Source organism: Coregonus lavaretus (assembly GCF_964263955.1).
Source record: "Coregonus lavaretus genome assembly, chromosome: 11".
Classification (NCBI taxonomy): Eukaryota; Metazoa; Chordata; class Actinopteri; order Salmoniformes; family Salmonidae; genus Coregonus; species Coregonus lavaretus.
This window is the reverse complement of record NC_139998.1, coordinates 58503756-58528005: the sequence shown is the minus strand read 5'-3', so window position 1 is coordinate 58528005 and position 24250 is coordinate 58503756. Positions and strand designations below refer to the sequence as shown.

The following is a 24250-nucleotide window of genomic DNA, read 5'->3' as shown; positions in this document are numbered from 1 at the left end:
TACAACACTCTTCCTGTCTGTTGTATGTGGCGTTACACTAAAACATTCCCTCTTGATACTAAAATCAACATTCTTTCAGTTCCACTTAAAAACATTTAACAACAGCATAATCCCAATACACGACACTTCCTTCTTTTCACTCTGTAATTTAGGTTAGTGTTGTGGACTAACTACAATGTTGCTGATCCATCCTCAGTTTTAAAGTCACCATTGGCCTCATGGTGAAATCCCTGAGCGGTTTCCTTCTTCTACGGCAACTGAGTTAGGAAGGACGCCTGTATCTTTGTAGTGACTGGGTGTATTGATACACCATCCAAAGTGTAATTAATAACTTCACCATGCTCAAAGGGATATTCAATGTCTGCTTTTTTTTATTTTTACCCATCTACCAATAGGTGCCCTTCTTTGCGAGGCATTGGAAAACCTCCCTGGTCTTTGTGGTTGAATCTGTGTTTGAAACACTATTATTACACACAGAGTCCATACAACTTAAATAATAATAATATAATAATAGTAATATGCCATTTAGCAGACGCTTTTATCCAAAGCGACTTAGTCATGCGTGCATACATTTTTACGTATGGGTGGTCCCGGGGATCGAACCCACTACCTTGGCGTTACAAGCGCCATGCTCTACCAGCTGAGCTACAGAGGACCACGAAGGGGTTGAATACTTATTGACTCAAGACATTTCAGCTTTTCATTTTTAATGTCGAAAGACATCATTCCACTTTGACATTATGGGGCATTGTGTGTTAGTGTCATAGTGACCCAAAAAATCACAATTTAATCCATATTAAATTCAGGCTGTAACACAACAAAATGTGGAAAAAGTCAAGCGCGCTTTACATGTACCACCAAGCTATCATTTCATGTTAACTGTGTGGTCATCTTTCTGATGTGTGTGTGTGTGTGTGTGTGTGTGTGTGTGTGTGTGTGTGTGTGTGTGTGTGTGTGTGTGTGTGTGTGTGTGTGTGTGTGTGTGTGTGTGTGTGTGTGTGTCTGTCTGGGGTGTGTGTGTGTGTGTGTGTGTGTGTGTCTGGGGTGTGTGTGTGTGTGTGTGTGTGTGTGTGCGTGCGTGTGTGTGTGTGTGTGTGCGTGTGCGTGTGTGTGTTAGAAAAGAGAGGGATTTTGCCAACTCCTTCAGCAGATGAAGAACAAACACTCAGACAAGCCTGAGCCAGACATGATCACTGTGTTCGTTGGCACCTGGAATATGGGTAAAATGGCTACCTTCAATGTTTACATTAACTAAAATACATAGAATAATGTACCTAGTGCATCAATTTGTTGATAATAAATACTTTATTGATCAATATCGATATTGCTACTTCAGCTCAGTCTATAATTATTTTGCTCAAGAACTCAACAGCTAATTACGCATTGCCCAATTGGGACAATTTAAACAATTTATTGATTGATAATTACCTCTCCCCCCCCCCCCCCAGGTAATGCCAGTCCCCCCCACAGCATAGCATCCTGGTTCCAGTGTAAGGGTCAGGGCAAGACCAGGGATGACACGGCCGACCACATCCCTCATGACATCTATGTGATCGGGACTCAGGAAGATCCCCTGGGGGAGAAGGAGTGGATGGACACACTGAAGAGTGCTCTGAGAGGAACCACCAACATCAGCTTCAAACAAGTCAGTGATTATCTCAACACTCAGGGCCAGTTTCCCGGATACATATTAAGCCTAGTCCTTGGACTACAAAGCACTTTCAATTGAGATTTTCCATTGCGTTTGCTAGACTTAATCTGAGGTACTAGGCTTAACCTGAGTTCGGGAAACCACCCCTTAAAATATAGTTACTTGTAACTTCTGATTTCTACACTGGTATGAGGCAGGCTACACATTACCACTAATCTCCTCCACCAGCCGGCTCTATACAGTGGGGGAAAAAAGTATTTAGTCAGCCACCAATTGTGCAAGTTCTCCCACTTAAAAAGATGAGAGAGACCTGTAATTTTCATCATAGGTACACGTCAACTATGACAGACAAAATGAGAAAAAATTATCCAGAAAATCACATTGTAGGATTTTTAATGAATTTATTTGCAAATTATGGTGGAAAATAAGTATTTGGTCAATAACAAAAGTTTCTCAATACTTTGTTATATACCCTTTGTTGGCAATGACACAGGTCAAACGTTTTCTGTAAGTCTTCACAAGGTTTTCACACACTGTTGCTGGTATTTTGGCCCATTCCTCCATGCAGATCTCCTCTAGAGCAGTGATGTTTTGGGGCTGTCGCTGGGCAACACAGACTTTCAACTCCCTCCAAAGATTTTCTATGGGGTTGAGATCTGGAGACTGGCTAGGCCACTCCAGGACCTTGAAATGCTTCTTACGAAGCCACTCCTTCGTTGCCCGGGCGGTGTGTTTGGATCATTGTCATGCTGAAAGACCCAGCCACGTTTCATCTTCAATGCCCTTGCTGATGGAAGGAGGTTTTCACTCAAAATCTCACGATACATGGCCCCATTCATTCTTTCCTTTACACGGATAAGTCGTCCTGGTCCCTTTGCAGAAAAACAGCCCCAAAGCATGATGTTTCCACCCCCATGCTTCACAGTAGGTATGGTGTTCTTTGGATGCAACTCAGCATTCTTTGTCCTCCAAACACGACGAGTTGAGTTTTTACCATAAAGTTCTATTTTGGTTTCATCTGACCATATGACATTCTCCCAATCCTCTTCTGGATCATCCAAATGCACTCTAGCAAACTTCAGACGGGCCTGGACATGTACTGGCTTAAGCAGGGGGACACGTCTTGCACTGCAGGATTTGAGTCCCTGGTGGCGTAGTGTGTTACTGATGGTAGGCTTTGTTACTTTGGTCCCAGCTCTCTGCAGGTCATTCACTAGGTCCCCCCGTGTGGTTCTGGGATTTTTGCTCACCGTTCTTGTGATAATTTTGACCCCACGGGGTGAGATCTTGCGTGGAGCCCCAGATCGAGGGAGATTATCAGTGGTCTTGTATGTCTTCCATTTCCTAATAATTGCTCCCACAGTTGATTTATTCAAACCAAGCTGCTTACCTATTGCAGATTCAGTCTTCCCAGCCTGGTGCAGGTCTACAATTTTGTTTCTGGTGTCCTTTGACAGCTCTTTGGTCTTGGCCATAGTGGAGTTTGGAGTGTGACTGTTTGAGGTTGTGGACAGGTGTCTTTTATACTGATAACAAGTTCAAACAGGTGCCATTAATACAGGTAACGAGTGGAAGACAGAGGAGCCTCTTAAAGAAGAAGTTACAGGTCTGTGAGAGCCAGAAATCTTGCTTGTTTGTAGGTGACCAAATACTTATTTTCCACCATAATTTGCAAATAAATTCATAAAAAATCCTACAATGTGATTTTCTGGATAATTTTTTCTCAATTTGTCTGTCATAGTTGACGTGTACCTATGATGAAAATTACAGGCCTCTCTCATCTTTTTAAGTGGGAGAACTTGCACAATTGGTGGCTGACTAAATACTTTTTTCCCCCACTGTATGTGGTTGCAATTAAGCCTGGGGACATTACATTAAAACAAGTGCCAGTGACTGTCAGATTGTAATAGAATTCACCATAAGGAATGATTAATGTGTGTTTTATTGTAATTATTCTGCGTTATATTTTGTTCAGATAGCCATCCAAACCCTATGGAACATCCGCATCGTTGTGCTAGCCAAGCCAGAGCACGAAAACAGAATCTCACACATCTTTTCAGACAGCGTCAAGACAGGGATCGCCAACGCACTGGGTAAGTCCCATCAGCTCACTGCAGACCCATCAACTCACTGCAGAACCATCAACTCACTGCAGAACCATCAGCTCACTGCAGTCCCATCAGCTCACTGCAGACCCATCAACTCACTGCAGAACCATCAACTCACTGCAGAACCATCAACTCACTGCAGAACCATCAGCTCACTGCAGAACCATCAGCTTACTGCAGACCCATCAACTCACTGCAGACCCATCAACACACTGCAGACCCATCAACTTACTGCAAAACCATCAGCTCACTGCAAAACCATGAGCTCACTGCAGACCCATCAACTCAATGCAGAACCATCAACTCACTGCAGAACCATCAACTCAATGCAGAACCATCAACTCACTGCAGAACCATCAACTCAATGCAGAACCATCAACTCACTGCAGAACCATCAACTCAATGCAGAACCATCAACTCACTGCAGAACCATCAACTCAATGCAGACCCATCAACTCACTGCAGACCCATCAACTCACTGCAGACTCTTTGGGCCAGTTTCCCGGACACAGATGAAGGCTAGTCCTGGACTAAAAAGCATGGTGAATGGAGATTCTCCATTGAAATTGTTTTTTAGTCCAAGACTAGCCTTAATCTGTGTCCGGGAAACTGTCCCTCTTTAATAACAACCTAGACGATGAAATGCACAACTAGTAGAGAGGCCCAACGTTACATCCAGGTGCTTTTTGTTTATCTTCCAGGAAATAAGGGAGCAGTGGGTGTGTCCTTCATGTTCAACGGTACTTCCTTTGGCTTTGTCAACAGTCACCTGACTTCGGGGAGCGAGAAGAAGATCAGGTGAGCTACAGGGATTTAAAATGGCTGACAAATTACGTAAATCAGAATGTAACACTCCTTTAGCATTTTAAATTGTTCTGACCCCTAGAAACCAGTTTGCATTGAAAGCTAAATGAAGTGAAATCAAAAAGTGTATTGATTCCACTGACTCAATATCAGTACATTTAGCATCTCCTCAAAATGCCACTAAACTCTCACAAGGTTTTTTTGTTTGTTTATGCTCCAGTATTGTTTAGGATGTCTGTTGTTATTTGTGGCTTGTCTGCTCTATTTCTTGAGCAGCCTTTAACTGTTTCTGTTCATTTCTGTTTGATTAAAAAAAAAAAGGAACACAAAGATATGAGTCTGCATATTGCAGAAAATAGCTAAATGTGAGAAAAGAAGATTCCACATCTCTTCATATCTCAACTACTTGAAAGCAAGACATTTTATTTTCTCAACATTTGTTCTCTTGCCAGACGCAACCAAAATTACGTCAGCATCCTACGCTTCTTGAATCTTGGAGATAAGAAACTGAACCCATTTGACATCACACATCGATTCACTCATCTGTTCTGGCTTGGGGATCTGAATTATCGAATTGAATTGCCATCCACAGTAAGTTGAACTAGTTTGGCAGTTAACATTGGATGTGGAGATTGTAAAAAACGACTGGGACTCTAACCCGGGTCCAGCGACTGTCAACTCAACCTTAACCGTTATGCTAAGAGATCTGAACTTTTTGAAGAGTTTGTGTTGGGTTAAGGTCGCTACACTATCAACAACTATCAACTGCTTTATCAACAACTCTCAGCCACTGCTAGTCTGAATTTGTATTAATGTGCTTATTGAATGTGTTGTTACATACCAAGCAAGTAAGCATAAGCAAGCAAGCTGTTACTCGACACACACTTGTGTAAAGGACACGGCGGCCCACCTGTCCGGTGCATGAAAGTTGTAGTTGCATCCCAAATGGCACCCTATTCCCTATGTAATGCACTACTTTTGACCAGAGGAGTGCACTACTTTTTTTTTTTTTACCAAGGGCCCCGGTCTACAGTAGTTCACTATATAGGGATTAGGGTGCCATTTGGAACAGGGCCAGCATGCAGTTCCTGTTCCCTATTTTTCTAGCAGCAGTAAGGATAAATGGAGACTGTGCTGGGCTGCTGACATCACTGTGCAGGAAGAGAGAGCAGCTACTTTGCATTGTGTTCCCTTACAGGAAGCGGAGAACATTGTGACCAAGATCAAACAGCAACAGTACCAGGAACTGCTGTGTAAAGACCAGCTCAACATTGAGAGGGGAGAAGAGAAGGTCTTCCTACACTATGGTGAGACATGGCCACTAGCAACATGCATTCTGTCACAGCTAACTATGCCTAAAGCAAATTCAACTTCACTAGGGCTATATGATGTGTATGAAAAAATGTGAGGATAAATTGATGGTCATTGATAAGTGATTTTGATTAAAGTAATGCATTTCCATGCCAAAGCCTACAGTATGTTAGCCTTGGTAAACTATAGACTAACTAGCCCCAGAGCCATGACTAACTAGCCCTACCAGAGAGTAAACTATAGGCTAACTAGCCCTACCAGAGAGTAAACTATAGGCTAACTAGCCCTACCAGAGAGTAAACTATAGGCTAACTAACCCTACCAGAGAGTCAACTATAGGCTAACTAACCCTACCAGAGAGTAAACTATAGGCTAACTAGCCCTACCAGAGAGTAAACTATAGGCTAACTAACCCTACCAGAGAGTAAACTATAGGCTAACTAGCCCTACCAGAGAGTAAACTATAGGCTAACTAGCCCTACCAGAGAGTAAACTATAGGCTAACTAACCCTACCAGAGAGTAAACTATAGGCTAACTAGCCCCAGAGCCATGACTCTATGCTAGCTAGCCCCAGAGCCATGACACTAGCTAGCCCTACCAGAGAGTCAACTATAGGCACAACTAGCCATTGAGTGAACACATCTATGTTTGCCTCTGAAAACTATAGGCTAACTAGCCCTACCAGAGAGTATTTATGCTCTGAAGTGCTCATGCTTTTGTCATGGAAATGTTATTGTGCCAAATTTTGCCTGCTTGAAGTTGAGTTCACCACAACATGTAACAAGACGTAGAGAAAGTTGAATTCACCACAACATGTAACAAGATGTAGACGGAAGCAAAACTGTTACATAGAGATAGTTGAGTTCACCACAACATGTAACAACGTGTAGAGAATGTGTGACTGTATGAAGATTGTGTACACTCTTTTGTCTATATTCTGTCTGTATATTGTTAATTATAAGACGATGTCAGCACCACTTCCTGGTACATGTAAATGTAATTGGCAAATAATGGTGATTCTGACATCTTTCTCTTTTTATTTAATCTCATCACAGACGAGGAGGAGATCACATTCGCGCCCACGTATCGTTTCGAGAGAGACACACGCGAGAGATACGCCTACACCAAGGCCAAAGCCACGGGGGTAGGTTTTAACTCTGTATGTTTCCTGAGATGCTGTGTCCCTGTATGACCCTCATACAGTAGAGGAAATAAGCAAATATCTGAGCGCACAAGTCCACAGCTTCGCTGTTTATTATTTTACCTAGGGGCAGCAGGTGGCTTAGTGGTTAAGAGCGTTGTGCCAGTAACCGTAAAGGTCGCTGGTTCTAATCCCCGAGCCGACTAGGTGAAAAATCTGTCGATGTGCCCTTGAGCAAGGCACTTAACCCTAATTGCTCATGTAAGTCGCTCTGTATAAGAGCTTCTGCTAAATGTCTAGAATGTTCTCAGCCACTAAACAATGGCAACGTCCCAAATGGCATCCTATTCAGGGGCTCTGGTCTAAAGTAGTGCACTATATAGGGAATAGGGTGCCATTCTCTGGTCTAAAGTAGTGCACTATATAGGGAATAGGGTGCCATTCTCTGGTCTAAAGTAGTGCACTATATAGGGAATAGGGTGCCATTCTCTGGTCTAAAGTAGTGCACTATATAGGGAATAGGGTGCCATTGGACTCTGGTCTAAAGTAGTGCACTATATAGGGAATAGGGTGCCATTCTCTGGTCTAAAGTAGTGCACTATATAGGGAATAGGGTGCCATTCTCTGGTCTAAAGTAGTGCACTATATAGGGAATAGGGTGCCATTCTCTGGTCTAAAGTAGTGCACTATATAGGGAATAGGGTGCCATTCTCTGGTCTAAAGTAGTGCACTATATAGGGAATAGGGTGCCATTCTCTGGTCTAAAGTAGTGCACTATATAGGGGAAAAGGGTGCCATTTGGGATGCACACAGGGTCTCTGAAACCACTTTTTGAAAGATGGTCTTGGTCTTAGGTAGGCCTGCCATCAAACCAATGCTGATTTTCCGAAAGACAGAAATATTAATCTTTCTCCCTCACAGACTAAATATAATCTACCATCATGGTGTGATCGTGTTCTGCGGAAGTCCTACCCACTGGTGCATGTGTTCTGTCAGTCATACGGTGAGACTAATGCAATGATGATTGATTAATTGATTAATTAATTGCAATAACCAACAAAATATGTCTAATTTTAGCTAATGTTAATACCAATTATATAATTTCTCAACCTCTCTTGTAGGGTGCACCAATGACATCATGACCAGTGACCACTCTCCAGTTTTCTCCACGTTTGAAGTCGGAGTGGCATCACAGTTCGTCTCCAAGCATGGTACGGTTTCTAACTTCAATTAAGACAACTACACCATACTGGCTGTGTGACTGATGCATGAGTGTCTGACATCACTGACATTAAATGAAAAGTATTTTACAAAATGATCTGCCCTCAGAAGAAGAAGTTCTAGTGTTTTCCGACAACTGCATTTCCAAATTGTCTTTCTATCTTTCTTTCCAGATCCCAACAGTGTGTCTCAGGGTGGGATCAAGTTCATGAACTGTGTTGCCACCCTCATGACAAAGTCCAAGACCAAGTTCTTCATCGAATACCACTCCAGCTGCTTGGAGAGTAAGAATAGGCTACTTCCTTATTCGATCTGTGACCACAGTGGTCAGTGGATCATAGGATAACACTAAAAACATATCAAGTGCTCCAACTGAACTGTAGCCTCCACACTAGCCTGAGTGGTATACTACGAAGCAAGCTGGATCTACTCAGGCTTTTCTAAAGCTAGCCAGCTTAAGTTAGCTTCACATTCCAGATCAGGCTTCATCCATACTACGATGGTGGATAATGCTCGTCCGTCTGCCGCTAACTCTAGCAGGCTTATAACTGCGTGTTGTTGCACATGACTAGTTGAACGCCGGACCAAAGACAGTACAGTATGAAGATAGGCTAAAACTGCTTCTCCAATAGAAATCCCCTGATCACACTTTGTAGGCGATGTCATGGCGACGTTGGCTAGCTATGCTCATTCACAGAAACACGTCATCGGGTCTTTCGGTCATCTCGCGCCGAACTGCGCATGTGCAGGCCGTCAAAATAAAAGGCGCTCATTTTTTGATGAAAATGACAACGTGTCAGTTTGTCACGCTCACGACGTTGGAGTCATAACAAGTTCCACACTTAAGACATTGGCTCGAATCTAGGTTGTGCCTTTTAGATTTCAAGAAAATTAACAACTAAGGAAGAATATTTCACTTCTCTCATTGACTTCTCAAACCCCAAACCCCGGCCTGTTTGATCTGTTTCGCAAGCGTTTGCGGAAGTCTCGCGATGTTGCGCCTCTGGGTTTAGAAACTCTTGTGGCCGAGCTCTTCATTGAGACAGTGCTGAAACATCAATTCATGGGCAAGTCAGTGCCACATTTTAATTTGTGCCGAAATCAAAATGAAAGAAAAGTTATCTTGCAAATTCAGCAGGCTGTGGTGTGGAATAGGCTCTTAGATGTGTCGTCTTTATTTTATGACTTATTGTTAATGCCGTCTTTGGTGTTGCTTATCAATGCACAACCACCCTTTTCCCACTCCTATCTGTGGAACAGCTTGTTGTGTTGTGGCCATAGACATATAATCCATAGAAGGGTTTTGGAACCTCTTACCCTGGCAATTTGACTGTTAAACTCATAGGTACACTAGCAATGGCTGCCAGTCTATGGATTATATGTCTATGGTTGGTTGCGGCTGTCAGTTTGCCTTTTCACAAATTTCTAAATACAATTGTGCGAAGAATGTACAGTTTGGAGAGCAAATGCTGTCATTACTAAATGTGTCATGTGATAGGTATTTTAACGTTAATATTTTTATTACACACAAAACATTTCATTAATAAAATATTTAATCAGTCGTCTTCCTCAAATGACGGGGATGATGACTCAATCTTTTGTGAGAGGGAGGAAATCTGATTTCATTGGTCCTCAACTCACAGCTCAGACATTTCATTCAGGGTAAATGGAGTCAGCACTGAGTAAACCTGCCCCGGAGCAGGTTAGTTCTGAAGGATATGTTGCCATAGACATTTACCTGGCTAAAAGGTGAGCCACTATCGTATGACCGGTTAACCCGAGTTGAACTCAGAGTTGACCAAAGTTACCTCGCTAACTCCTCCAACCCGGTATGTACCCCTCTGGTCACAGATCTGTTTGTCTTGCCATCTCCTATTGGTCATTGTCATGCCAAACTGGAATCGGCTATAGCGCACAAACAGATCTGGGACCAGGCTAACTGCATCCTGTCCACAGAATTCGTCAAGAGCTCGGAAGGAGAGAACCAAGATCACTCTGATGGGAACATCAAGGTTCGGTTTGGAAACCAAGTTGAGGTAAGTTTGACAGTGAAGCTTCTTTCAAATACAATACATACAATACTAGGCTAATTGTCTTTACAATATGGTCGTATTTGACTCAATAGAGTTGTTGAGTGTCTGACCTCTTGTCTTTTTAAAGCTCGTCCCCATCATCTCAGACCCAGAGTATCTGTTGGATCAACACATCCTCCTGTGTGTCAAGTCCACAGACTGTGACGAATCCTATGGTGAGAAAGTAGGACAACTGTGGTCTGTTTGGATAGACTTGTTTTGAGAATGACACAGACCACATTTGGGCTGGTGTAAATACTAGTCTAGGTCTATGACTCATGATCATCTAGCTCTAATTTCCTTATATGAACTGTAACTCAGTAAAATCGTTGAAATTGTTGCATGTTGTGTTTATATTTTTGTTCAGTATAGTTCTGTCATCATCTAGCTGTCAAAGAGTAAAAGACAGCTTCTTCTAATCCTCCCCTCCCCTTCTCTCCTCCTCCTCCTCTTCTCTCCTCCTCCTCTTCTCTCTCCTCCTCTCCTCCTCTTCTCTCCTCTTCCTCTTCTCTCCTCCTCCTCTTCTCTCCTTCTCTTCTCTCCTCCTCCTCTTCTCTCTCCTCCTCTCCTCCTCTTCTCTCCTCTTCCTCTTCTCTCCTCCTCTTCTCTCTCCTCCTCTTCTCTCCTCCTCTCCTCTCCCCCTCTTCTCTCCTCCTCTCTCCTCCTCCTCCTCTTCTCTCCACCTCTTCTCTCCTCTTCTCTCCTCCTCCTCTCTCCTGTTCTCTCCTCTCCTCCTCCTCTTCTCTCCTCCTCTCCCCCTCTTCCCTCCTCCTCTTCTCTCCTCCTCCTCCTCTTCTCTCATCTTCTCTCCTCCTCCTCTCTCCTGTTCTCTCCACCTCTTCTCTCCTCTTCTCTCCTCCTCTTCTCTCCTCCTCTCCTCTCCCCCTCTTCTCTCCTCCTCTCTCCTCCTCCTCCTCTTCTCTCCACCTCTTCTCTCCTCTTCTCTCCTCCTCCTCTCTCCTGTTCTCTCCTCTTCTCTCCTCCTCCTCTCTCCTGTTCTCTCCTCCTCTTCTCTCGTTCTCTTCTCTCCTCCTCCTCCTCCTCCTCTCCTCCTCCTTCTCCTCCTGCTCCCTGACATGGTGTCATCCCTACAGGAGAGGGCTGTGTGGCTCTGCGAGCGGCAGAGTCCTCCTACACAGAGTTCCACGTGACGCTGACGCACCATGGGGAGCGGACAGGCACCCTGACGGGGGGTGTCCAGCTACGCACCTCTGGGGGCAAACAGACCGAGAAGTTATACGGTGAGGCTGAGAACCAATGCCATACTGCACCACTGATGTCCCAACAAACATAATGTATTCTCTTGTTGCTAAACACTCCTCCTTTTTCAGATTTCATCAAAGTGGAAAGGGATGATTCTGGTGCCCCAAAAGGAAAAGGTCTCGATCACAACAACAAGTGAGAACTCTCTCTTCACTCATGACTATTTTACAAGCTTGTGATCTCCGTTAAAATTGTGAGATGAGGACATGTGGTTATTCCTCCTGTTCAATAGGTTCGCTCTTCCCCATCCTACTGATATCACCAACCCTAGTTACATGGGGGTGGGCTACAAGTCTGGAGGTGTGACAGACAGGGGCTGGAGCTACAGCATGCAGCCCAGATCAGGCTCCGGAGGTGGGGGTGGTGTCGTTGGGCATGGGGGCAAGGACCAGACCCATGGAAACATCTTTCCCAAAAAGACTGGCTACGACCACAGCGCTGTGCGAAGCCCCACTGGAAAGGCATCAGATAATGTGTACGTTTCTCTTGCACTAGCCTAGCTCTAAGAGAAAAAAATATGTACGAGTTTATAGTTTTAAAAATTCTTAGAGGCCGGTTTCCCGAACACAGATTGAACTCCTTTGAAATATATTTTCAGTCGAGGGCTAGTCTTAATCTGTGTCTGGGAGAACAACCCTTGGTAAATTGGTGGAAGGGAATTTGTTGAGGTGGTTTGACCTCTAATATGGGGACTGACATTATTTAGGCCTACTTGAAGTGGAACTGAAATGGGACTGAACTGAACAATATTACTGCTATTTTCTCACAGAGTAGACAATGTACTGAGAGTGAAGAGATTGATTGATACCCCATTGTGAGTCTGTGAAGCTGAACTCTGAATGACCTGCTTCTGCGTGTGTGTGTGTGTGTTCGCATGTCTGTCTGTCTGTCTGTCCTGTCTTCCAGAGGTGAGGACGGGAAGCCAGCGGAGATGTTTGACAACCCTCTGTACGGCTCCATGGGGAAGTCTGGAGGAGGAGCTAAAGACCCACCAGACCCTCAGTGCTCCAAGGACCACCTGACCCCTCCAGACCCCATCTTCTCCTTCCCCAAACCCTCTGACCAGGACCCTGACCGCCCCCCGGTCCCCACCCCGCGTAACCGCTCTTACACCTGTTCTGAGACCAAGCCCCTGTGTTCACCCCCCACCACCTCCCTCCACCCCCAGTCCTACACCAAGAACCCTGTGAAGCCATCGCGCTCCGAAGGTGGCATGGTACTAACGGCCAATAGGCCGCCTCTGCCCATGAAGTCCCGCCCAGGCCAGGCGGACGCCACGCCCACTAAGCCTAGAGACTACAGAGACAGCTCGGAGCTGCCCAGCAAACTCCGCCCACCTTCAAGGCCCATCCAGCCCCTCCCCAAAGGAGGTAAGACTCCAGTAACTTTCCCACTCAAGTCCAGAGGCAAGTAGCCTCTATTCAAATATCAGGCAAGTAGCCTCTGTTCAAATATCAGGCAAGTAGCCTCTGTTCAAATATCAGGCAAGTAGCCTCTGTTCAAATATCAGGCAAGTAGCCTCTGTTCAAATATCAGGCAAGTAGCCTCTGTTCAAATATCAGGCAAGTAGCCTCTGTTCAAATATCAGGCAAGTAGCCTCTGTTCAAATATCAGGCAAGTAGCCTCCGTTCACATATCAGGCAAGTTGCGTATAGCTTCTGTTATGTTTTTAAACTAAGCATACCACAGAGGAAGAGGTTCTGTACATTCATTAAACTATGTACATAGTCAACACAACAGGCTGACGAAAAGCAGCATGGTCTTTGTCTGTAATTGAAAACATTTCTCTTCCCCTTTTCCCCAGCGCTTCAGGAGACAACTCAACCCTCGAAGATGGGCCGTTCAGTGAAATGACTGTCTGCTTTGGCTGAAAAGCCATGTTGGAAATTAGATGTTGAATGGGGGCTAGTGGCAGATGACAACTCACTCCAGCTTATCACCCCTGCCCGGTCACTCCACTGCTCGTCTTCCTGACTCTCCAAACTAGTCTTTCCTTTTCCATAGGCTATAGTACTGGATCTCCATAAGACATTTTATGAATTGTCTTCATGTCTCCTCTCGTGGATTTGTAGAGTCCTCCTATAAGAAGTATCATTGTTCATTTTTGCACAAACGCTGACCACCAGAAGAACTCTTTTAAGAGTATAGGAATCATTTTGAAGACTTGCTTGCAACCATCTGAACGTTTCTTCCTTGTATCTGCTGTTTGACAAAGAGCAGTCAAATCAATACTATTAAACTAACAGGAATCAGACTCACCTGCCTCTCCATTTCTTTTGTCCTATTAATTTTTCTCATCTGCTTTGAACCTTCCTATCTGTATTACAGACAGTTACATTCAGTTTACAACAGCCCAGTGTCCAACTATCCTTTATATATTTAAATGCTACCACCCGCTGGTATGTTGACAGTATTGCATGAGTGTGAATACATTTTGAAGCAAGTGGCCAACGTCATTGGATTGGAAAACTTTTAGCAACTGCATAGAAGATATACAAAGTATATTAATTAGCCTACTTACTCTACTCTGTCCATGAATTCATAACATAATAAAAAATAAAATAAATATAGCGTAAAATAAGATTTTATGAATGAAAATGTGAGCGCCCATTACAAATGTTTCTTCCACAATCATGACGTATTTTAAAATCGACCAATTGGTACATATGACGTCATCAACCTGAGACGAGGCAGCAGCGCTGAAAATTGAAAATGGTGAGAATATTTCGTGCTTTTGTTTGCTGTATTTTAATCGTTTTCTCTCGTTTTTGAAACGTTACAAAGCGTGTTGATAGTTATCAGCAACTCACATAGTTAAAACTGCATCTATATACAAATCAAACATGTTGTAGGAACGGTTTGAGGCCAGTGCGTGTGCTAGCATGTCTGAAGAATGAGCATGTCGTTGATTTTGCGTTTATCAACTAGCAAACTTTTGAGCTTAGTTAGTTAGGTAGTAACTAGTTACTTAGCTATAAAGAATTGTTGCCTGGAAATCCAGAAGTTACGGTCTCCTAGCTAGCGCAAGGAATGTTAGGCTACTAGCCAGCTAGTTAAGTCACTTAGCTAACTAATGTTAGCGATCTAGCAATTATTCATAACGCTGTAGCTAGCTAAGGTTAAATATATCTTCTGTATTGCAGCTTTTCTACTCCTTTTTCAAGTCCCTGGTGGGGAAGGACGTGGTGGTGGAGCTCAAAAATGACTTGAGGTTTGTATTATTGGCGTTCATAGCTAGCTAACGTTAGTGCATAAAGGTGGCGGAATTCAGATATTATGTTTTATAACAATAATGCATTTAACTTTTATAGCGCTTTTCATTAGACAAAATCTTAAAGCTCTTGAGCAAAATAAACAAGTAGTAATTAAAAACATTAATATAGGCTACAATAGTAGCTAGGTGAAGTCTGAGAGCTTCTTGCAGCCGCGGTGGTCATGAGAGGATCTGGAAGCTCATAGCTAGATGTTTTAGCACATCGTTGTAAACCTGCCCCGTAATAATAAACCAATAAATCAGCACGATCTACTTTTTCGTGTTTTTCTAATTTTTGGCATCTTGGAGCAAAAATTGGGATCATGTATACTGTGCTAATGAAGATACAAAAAAGAATAAGAGGAGTTTAGCAAACGAGTAAATGGTGTTAAGTGCATGCATTGAGGTATAAAATAACTGACGTGGATTCATTACGGAAACCGCTTAGGAACCAAACGGAAGCAAACGAGTTTATTTTTGGACAAATTCAGGTAGGTCCCTCCCCTTCTCGTTCCGTTTGCTTCAGTTTAAGAAACGTTTTGCAACTGAATCAGCTAATTTTCAAATACAGAGATCCATGGACCATCTATAGTACCCCACAGTGGAGGTGTCATAATACCCATAAAACCTAGAGGTCAAACAGGGAACTGGTTCCAGTCGTTTTTCCAGCAGTCATTTTTCCCATAGGGCATTTTAAAAACACTTACGGGCTGTGTTTCGTGTAGGCTTACCCTGGCGTGACATTTTGCTAACCATGTAAATCTCTCTCCGACAAGGTGACTTTTATCAATATATTCGGCTCTATTTACTCTCAGATTCGAAAATGCTAATTAGCATCAAAGTAGCCATCATGCAAAACTACAAATCCCTGCAAGCTCCTGTACGTCATCTCTAGCAGACACCTTTGCACAAGACAGTTCACAAAATTGTCCATTTAATGAAATTTAGCCAATGTATTCATTACTACATTTAGCGTCTGCTAAATGATGTAAATGTACATTTAGCTAATATTAGGTAGTTACTCCAGAGATTCTTATCTTTGCCTCGATTTGCTGTCTCGTCCAGATCATGACATTTGTAGTTCTTTAGGATAGCCACATTAGCAGCTAATTAGCATTTCATTATGGGAGTGGGTAAATACAGGCAAATATATTAAAAGTCACCTTGTCCGAGAGAGATTTACACTGTTATCAAAACGTCACTCCAGGGTAAGCCTACACGAAACACAGACGTTATTTTAAGTGTTTCTAAAATCCCCTATGGGGAAAAATGAATGGTGGAAAAACGATTGGAACCATTTCACTGTTTGACCGCTAGGTTTTATGGGATTAATTGACTCATACTGTGGTACTCAATATCCGGGTTGCATCTGGTTTACGAGGCCCAACTTCACATGCAGCACTAACACTCAAGTGTGCACAGGGAGAATCGCGGGCAGCAACGACGTAATCTGAACCAGTAAAAGAGACGAATATGACACTCTCCTTTCTTCCCTGAAAGCTACCGTTCACCAGCTCTGCGAGCGTCAAGTGAAAATACGCCTGCCCTGCCTGTATCTATCGTCTTAATGCTGTTACGCTCGTTATGTATTTCCAAAACATTTCTACGACCACCTCCGGTGCCTCTTCCGGTACAAAACAATACATTGAACATTTTTCAGTTGGTTGTAAAAATGTATTTTGACATTTTGTGGAAGTACATACTGGTCATAAAGGCAGTAAATGACGATCGTTGCAGTCAGGGCATATTTGGTGAGTAGCAAACAGAGCTGGAGAACGGTAGCTTTCTGGGCAGAAAGGAGATCTCGTCATATTCATCGTCTCCTTTGCCCAGATACCGGTTCACACGTCATTCCAAAAGCATGGCAGTATATAGGTTCATATCATCGGCTGTGAGTGATGTTTTGTGCACAAAGGTGATGACTAATGTGTCTTAGTAATTTTCTAATCGGACTTCCCTATGGGGGCCATCTATGGAAATGGTCTTTCTGGGCTGGACGTCAGTTAAACTGCGGTACCGAAAGCAAGACTGTAGGAGCAGTCAAAACCGTGCTTCCAGACCTGAACCCTGGCCCCTAGTGGTTTCCACTAGTTGCCACAGTCAAAATTGGCTATACAAAAGTTTTTAATTTAAGATTAGCAGTGTGTTTTTAAGTTTAAAATCACATTTTTAAGAAGATAAATCGTAGAAATAGGTGGGGTTTATGGCTGTTTCTCTGGAAATAGCTGGTCTAACACTACAACAAAACGGAGACCCCCTTGTACATAGCCGGCAGATCCGACACCTCCCGCTTGCTTACAGCTGCACTACAGGGTCGGACAGGCAGTTTGCTTAAATTATCGTCACGCCTGCTCTGCGGTGTCCCACCCTGCGGTGCAGCTGGAAGCAAGCGGGAGGTGTCGGATCTGCTGGCTAACTTGTACACTTTCCTTCATCTGAGGGTTGTTTTTGTAAAGGAGGGTAACAGTCTTTGGGTAAAGCAGTTTTGTCTGCTAGGGCAGACAACAGCCTGTACAATTTTCATGGAAATTCATTTTGTAAGATAAGCATACAAAATACACAATCAATACGCAATAATACATGCAATACAAAAAAAAAAAAAAACACTTGAAAGTGAGCACACACACACCCTGTCAGCCCATGTCACATGGCTTTAGGAGCACGTGTGCTCCTAATGAGAAGAAATAGGCGCAGGCAAAGACATTTAGGAGCACAATGAAAGGTATTTAAAGCTCGAATCTTTCATTTTTCTAGGCGCTCCTAAATTACAATTCCAGGTCGCACAGAAACAATATTTAGGCGTAAAGTCGGATAGAGAATGTAATGACAGGCTTGATGGAAACAGAAAATTTTTCGGTAAACTTCCCAAAATGTCGACAAAACAAAAAATAGCCTGGTTACCTTTTGGAATGAAGTTCGCCCAGCTTCTGTTCATACAGAAGGGCAGCAGCTCAACGTTTTGATCTAGGTGGCGGGTGGATGTCCTCGTCTCTTTCCCGTCTGTCATCGAGTCCCCGAAGCACCCTGCACTGCAAACCAAAACAATTGAAAGCTTGAGATGACAGATGTTGATTTTTTGCAAGTTACACATATTTTGTCTATTTTTTTTTTTTTTCAGCATCTGTGGGACACTTCACTCTGTTGATCAGGTAAGAGTAGAAGACGACCCAAACCGTTAGCGTTCGTCCGTTTTTTAAAAATGGGCTCTTAAGTTGTTGTGCTTGCTCTTGTCTTACAGTACCTGAACATTAAACTGACAGACATCAGCGTCACTGATCCAGAGAAGTATCCACATATGGTGAGTTGTGCTGTCCATACATCGGCCAATCTAGAGCTGGTTTCCCAGACATACTGTATTTAGCCCTATTTACAGTGCATTCGGAAAGTATTCAGACCCCTTGACTTTTTCCACATTTTGTTACGTTACAGCCTTATTCTAAAATTGATAAAATTTTGTTTTTTCTTTATCAATCTACACACATACATTTTACATTTTAGTCATTTAGCAGACGCTCTTATCCAGAGCGACTTACAGTTAGTGAGTGCATACATTTTTCATACTGGCCCCCCGTGGGAATCGAACCCACAACCCTGGCGTTGCAAGCGCCATGCTCTACCAACTGAGCTACAGGGGACCCCATAATGACAAAGCAAAAACAGGTTTTTAGATTTTTTGCAAATGTATTCAAAAATAAAAACGGAAATACATTTACATAAATATTCAGACCTTCACTCAGTACTTTGTTGAAGCACCTTTGGCAGCCATTACAGCCTCGAGTCTTCTTGGGTATGACGCTACAAGCTTGACACACCTGTATTTGGGGAGTTTCTCCCATTCTTCTCTGCAGATCCTCCCAAGCTCTGTCAGGTTGGATGGGGAGCGTCGCTGCACAGCTTTTTTCAGGTCTCTCCAGAGATGTTTGATCAGGTTCAAGTCCAGGCTCTGGCTGGGCCACTAAAGGACATTCAGAGACTTGTCCCGAAGCCACTCCTGTGTTGTCTTGGCTGTGTGCTTAGGGTCGTTGTCCTGTTGGAAGGTGAACTTCTCCCCAGTCTGAGGTCCTGAGCGCTCTGGAGCAGGTTTTCATCAAGGATCTCTCTGTACTTTGCTCCGCTCATCTTTCCCTCGATCCTAACTAGTCTCCCAGTCCCTGCCGTTGAAAAACGTCCCCACAGCATGATGCTGCCACCACCATGCTTCACCGTAGGGATGGTGCCAGGTTTCCTCCAGACGTGACGCTTGGCATTCAGTCCAAATAGTTCAATCTTGTTCATCAGACCAGAGAATCTTGTTTCTCACGGTCTGAGAGTCCTGTAGGTGCCTTTTGGGAAACTCCAAGCGGGCTGTCATGTGCCTTTCACTGAAGAGTGGCTTCCGTCTGGCCACTCTACCATAAAGGCCTGATTGGTGGAGTGCTGCAGAGATTGTCCTTCTGGAAGGTTCTCCCATCTCCACAGAGGAACCATCAGGTTCTTGGTCACCTCCCTGACCAAGGCCCTTCTCCCCCGATTGCTCAGTTTGGCCGGACGGCCAGCTCTAGGAAGAGTCTTGGTGGTTCCGAACTTCCATTTTAAGAATGATGGAGGCCACTGTGTTCTTGGGGACCTTCAATGCTGCAGACATTTTTTGGTACCCTTCCCCAGATCTGTGCCTCGACACAATCCTGTCTCTGAGCTCTACGGACAATTCCTTCGACTTCATGGCTTGGTTTTTGCTCTGACTTGGTATTTTCAATTTTTTTTAAATTAGCAAAAAAATTTAGCCTGTTTTTGCTTTGTCATTATGGGGTATTGTGTGTAGATTGATGAGGAACATTTTTAATTTAATCAATTTTGCTACGGGGCGGTAGTCATTTATGGAAGGTTACCTTCGCATTCTTGGGCACAGGGACTATGGTGGTCTGCTTGAAATGTGGGTTTTACAGACTCAGACTACAGACTGGGTCAGTCCAGTACTACACTTAATCTGTGTCTGGGGAAACCAATTCCTTCCTTCACAACCCCGTCTCAGAAGGCCAATGCCTTCCTTCACAACCCCGTCTCAGAAGGCCAATGCCTTCCTTCACAACCCCGTCTCAGAAGGCCAATGCCTTCCTTCACCACCCCGTCTCAGAAGGCCAATGCCTTCCTTCACAACCCCGTCTCAGAAGGCCAATGCCTTCCTTCACAACCCCGTCTCAGAAGGCCAATGCCTTCCTTCACAACCCCGTCTCAGAAGGCCAATGCCTTCCTTCACAACCCCGTCTCAGAAGGCCAATGCCTTCCTTCACAACCCCGTCTCAGAAGGCCAATGCCTTCCTTCACCACCCCGTCTCAGAAGGCCAATGCCTTCCTTCACAACCCCGTCTCAGAAGGCCAATGCCTTCCTTCACAACCCCGTCTCAGAAGGCCAATGCCTTCCTTCACAACCCCGTCTCAGAAGGCCAATGCCTTCCTTCACCACCCCGTCTCAGAAGGCCAATGCCTTCCTTCACCACACCGTCTCAGAAGGCCAATGCCTTCCTTCACAACCCCGTCTCAGAAGGCCAATGCCTTCCTTCACCACACCGTCTCAGAAGGCCAATGCCTTCCTTCACCACACCGTCTCAGAAGGCCAATGCCTTCCTTCACCAACCCCGTCTCAGAAGGCCAATGCCTTCCTTCACCACACCGTCTCAGAAGGCCAATGCCTTCCTTCACAACCCCGTCTCAGAAGGCCAATGCCTTCCTTCACCACACCGTCTCAGAAGGCCAATGCCTTCCTTCACCACCCCGTCTCAGAAGGCCAATGCCTTCCTTCACAACCCCGTCTCAGAAGGCCAATGCCTTCCTTCACCACACCGTCTCAGAAGGCCAATGCCTTCCTTCACCACCCCGTCTCAGAAGGCCAATGCCTTCCTTCACAACCCCGTCTCAGAAGGCCAATGCCTTCCTTCACCACCCCGTCTCAGAAGGCCAATGCCTTCCTTCACCACCCCGTCTCAGAAGGCCAATGCCTTCCTTCACAACCCCGTCTCAGAAGGCCAATGCCTTCCTTCACAACCCCGTCTCAGAAGGCCAATGCCTTCCTTCACAACCCCGTCTCAGAAGGCCAATGCCTTCCTTCACAACCCCGTCTCAGAAGGCCAATGCCTTCCTTCACAACCCCGTCTCAGAAGGCCAATGCCTTCCTTCACAACCCCGTCTCAGAAGGCCAATGCCTTCCTTCACCACCCCGTCTCAGAAGGCCAATGCCTTCCTTCACAACCCCGTCTCAGAAGGCCAATGCCTTCCTTCACAACCCCGTCTCAGAAGGCCAATGCCTTCCTTCACAACCCCGTCTCAGAAGGCCAATGCCTTCCTTCACAACCCCGTCTCAGAAGGCCAATGCCTTCCTTCACAACCCCGTCTCAGAAGGCCAATGCCTTCCTTCACAACCCCGTCTCAGAAGGCCAATGCCTTCCTTCACCACACCGTCTCAGAAGGCCAATGCCTTCCTTCACCACACCGTCTCAGAAGGCCAATGCCTTCCTTCACCAACCCCGTCTCAGAAGGCCAATGCCTTCCTTCACCACACCGTCTCAGAAGGCCAATGCCTTCCTTCACAACCCCGTCTCAGAAGGCCAATGCCTTCCTTCACCACACCGTCTCAGAAGGCCAATGCCTTCCTTCACCACACCGTCTCAGAAGGCCAATGCCTTCCTTCACAACCCCGTCTCAGAAGGCCAATGCCTTCCTTCACAACCCCGTCTCAGAAGGCCAATGCCTTCCTTCACCACCCCGTCTCAGAAGGCCAATGCCTTCCTTCACCACCCCGTCTCAGAAGGCCAATGCCTTCCTTCACAACCCCGTCTCAGAAGGCCAATGCCTTCCTTCACAACCCCGTCTCAGAAGGCCAATGCCTTCCTTCACAACCCCGTCTCAGAAGGCCAATGCCTTCCTTCACAACCCCGTCTCAGAAGGCCAATGCCTTCCTTCACAACCCCGTCTCAGAAGGCCAATGCCTTCCTTCACAACCCCGTCTCAGAAGGCCAATGCCTTCCTTCACAACCCCGTCTCAGAAGGCCAATGCCTTCCTTCACAACCCCGTCTCAGAAGGCCAATGCCTTCCTTCACCAACCCCGTCTCAGAAGGCCAATGCCTTCCTTCACCACCCCGTCTCAGAAGGCCAATGCCTTCCTTCACCACCCCGTCTCAGAAGGCCAATGCCTTCCTTCACCACCCCGTCTCAGAAGGCCAATGCCTTCCTTCACAACCCCGTCTCAGAAGGCCAATGCCTTCCTTCACAACCCCGTCTCAGAAGGCCAATGCCTTCCTTCACCACCCCGTCTCAGAAGGCCAATGCCTTCCTTCACAACCCCGTCTCAGAAGGCCAATGCCTTCCTTCACAACCCCGTCTCAGAAGGCCAATGCCTTCCTTCACAACCCCGTCTCAGAAGGCCAATGCCTTCCTTCACAACCCCGTCTCAGAAGGCCAATGCCTTCCTTCACAACCCCGTCTCAGAAGGCCAATGCCTTCCTTCACCACCCCGTCTCAGAAGGCCAATGCCTTCCTTCACAACCCCGTCTCAGGATCTTCAGAATGCTGTGAAATAAATCAATAGGGGGTGTTTTCCTGTTTTTGTTCTCTAAAGTGATAAATTCAGCCCGTTGTTTTTCCTAATGCTACCTGTTCTGTTACCTTGTGTCGACAGTTATCAGTGAAGAACTGTTTCATTCGAGGCTCCGTGGTGCGATACGTCCAGCTTCCTGCAGATGAGGTTGACACTCAGCTGCTACAGGATGCTGCGCGAAAGGAGGCTCTGCAACAGAAGCAGTGATGCTTTAACACGTGACATCACGGGTGGGAGGGAGGGAGGGAGGTATTGGAACATTAACAAATATGTTTAGTTGGGTGTAACAATCATTCGGGTATCAAAAAGTTTCTAAATATTTGCGGGTATCAAAATAATTTAATCTGTGTTTGCATAGTATAACTGTTGCCCCTGAAATGCATTCCTTAATGTCTAGCCTTTGTTGCAGTGCTTAGTGTCACCTACCTCAAATGCCAACCGAGGTCTCACAGCACTTGATACCCTTCTGTTTTGGTTTTTGTAAACATTTGGGCGAGCTTCCAGCACTTCCATTTCTCTATTCAATACAGCACCACTCTCTGTGTTTGACTGATCCAGATTCCGCACGTGTTATCTTCTTATATTTTTTTGAGAAACGTTGTGCAAAAATGTGTATATATTCTCCTTCTGAATGTGCCCATCATGAATGAAGGCTATTTTTACTGTTCTTCAGCTCAGATTGAGAATATTCTCTGCCCTTTTTCTTTGTAAAACCAGTTTTGAGCTTGTATGACTCGATGTTATTTAGATCAGCTTTTTGATGTGGTGTACATAAACCTTGTTTCAATCCTTTTCTTATTGTCCAATCATTTGAATGTTTGTATACAGTACGGCTACAGTGGGGGAAAAAAGTATTTAGTCAGCCACCAATTGTGCAAGTTCTCCCACTTAAAAAGATGAGAGAGGCCTGTAATTTTCATCATAGGTACACGTCAACTATGACAGACAAATTGAGAAGAAAAAAATCCAGAAAATCACATTGTAGGATTTTTAATGAATTTATTTGCAAATTATGGTGGAAAATAGAAAATAGCATTGTATCTGGTCAAACACCATTTTTTCCAATAGTTTACTAAGGGTCGGTAACAGGCTGATTGGTCGACTATTTGAGCCAGTAAAGGGGGCTTTACTATTCTTAGGTAGCGGAATTAAATAATTAATAATAATTAATACTTTTGCTTTCCTCCAGGCCTGAGGGCACACACTTTTTTTGTATGCGTAGATTGAAAATATGGCAAATAGGAGTGGCAATATAATAATAATAATATGCCATTTAGCAGACGCTTATATCCAAAGCGACTTACAGTCATGTGTGCATAAATTTTTACGTATGGGTGGTCCCCGGGGATCAATGCTCTATCAATTGAGCTACAGAGGACCACACAGTTTTAGTCCGCTATTGGCCCCGGTAATCTTCCATCCAAGTTGTCAGACCCCCGGTGTCATTGTTGATAGATAAAACATTTGACACCTCTTACACTCACGTTTCGGAAATCAAAATTACAACGTTTGTCTTTCATAATTTGGTCAGTTATACTTGGATGTGTAGTGTCGGCATTAAGTTTTTGCTAATCTTGCCGATGGAAAAAAATTATTGAAGGAGTTGGCAATATCAGTGGGTTTTGTGATGAATGTGCCATCTGATTCAACGAATGATGGAGCTGAGTTTGCCTTTTTACCAAAAATGACCTTTAAGTTTAAATGTCATTTAAGGGGCTCCAAAGCTTTTTACTATCATTCTTTATGTCATTTATCTTTGTTTCATAGTGTAGTTTCTTCTTATTTTTATTCAGTTTAGTCACATGATTTCTCAGTATGTTTGCCAATCGGTTGTGCAGTCAAGACTTATTTGCC

At 44.5% G+C, this 24250-nt stretch overlaps 2 protein-coding genes across 2 annotated transcripts in view; both read left to right on the top strand.

Annotated features, from left to right (window-relative positions):
- Positions 1–13826, top strand: part of LOC311137099 (phosphatidylinositol 3,4,5-trisphosphate 5-phosphatase 1-like) — a 34825-nt gene extending 20999 nt beyond the window's left edge. Inside the window, exons 11-27 of the mRNA XM_084171432.1 lie at positions 1118–1220; positions 1449–1645; positions 3627–3744; positions 4461–4557; positions 5016–5154; positions 5762–5870; positions 6931–7019; positions 7938–8019; positions 8138–8227; positions 8411–8521; positions 10194–10273; positions 10398–10485; positions 11404–11550; positions 11641–11707; positions 11805–12047; positions 12479–12942; positions 13377–13826. Coding sequence (XP_084027558.1) covers positions 1118–1220; positions 1449–1645; positions 3627–3744; positions 4461–4557; positions 5016–5154; positions 5762–5870; positions 6931–7019; positions 7938–8019; positions 8138–8227; positions 8411–8521; positions 10194–10273; positions 10398–10485; positions 11404–11550; positions 11641–11707; positions 11805–12047; positions 12479–12942; positions 13377–13426 — 2274 coding nt within the window. The 3' untranslated portion in view covers positions 13427–13826. The remainder of the gene's footprint in view (positions 1–1117; positions 1221–1448; positions 1646–3626; positions 3745–4460; positions 4558–5015; positions 5155–5761; positions 5871–6930; positions 7020–7937; positions 8020–8137; positions 8228–8410; positions 8522–10193; positions 10274–10397; positions 10486–11403; positions 11551–11640; positions 11708–11804; positions 12048–12478; positions 12943–13376) is intronic.
- Positions 13827–14234: 408 nt separating this feature from the next.
- On the top strand, positions 14235–23188 carry LOC311136772 (U6 snRNA-associated Sm-like protein LSm2). The gene is made up of 5 exons (XM_084171042.1): positions 14235–14287; positions 14716–14783; positions 17944–17974; positions 18064–18123; positions 22478–23188. The coding sequence occupies exons 1-5, from the start codon at positions 14285–14287 to the stop codon at positions 22601–22603; spliced, it is 288 nt and encodes a 95-aa protein (XP_084027168.1). The 5' UTR covers positions 14235–14284; the 3' UTR covers positions 22604–23188.
- The last annotated feature ends 1062 nt before the right edge of the window (positions 23189–24250 follow it).

Coding starts and splice junctions, on each gene's coding strand:
- LOC311136772 (XM_084171042.1), top strand. Junction 17,975..18,063: donor CACTTCACTCTGTTGATCAG/GTAAGAGTAGAA, acceptor CTTGTCTTACAG/TACCTGAACATTAAACTGAC. Junction 18,124..22,477: donor CAGAGAAGTATCCACATATG/GTGAGTTGTGCT, acceptor TTGTGTCGACAG/TTATCAGTGAAGAACTGTTT.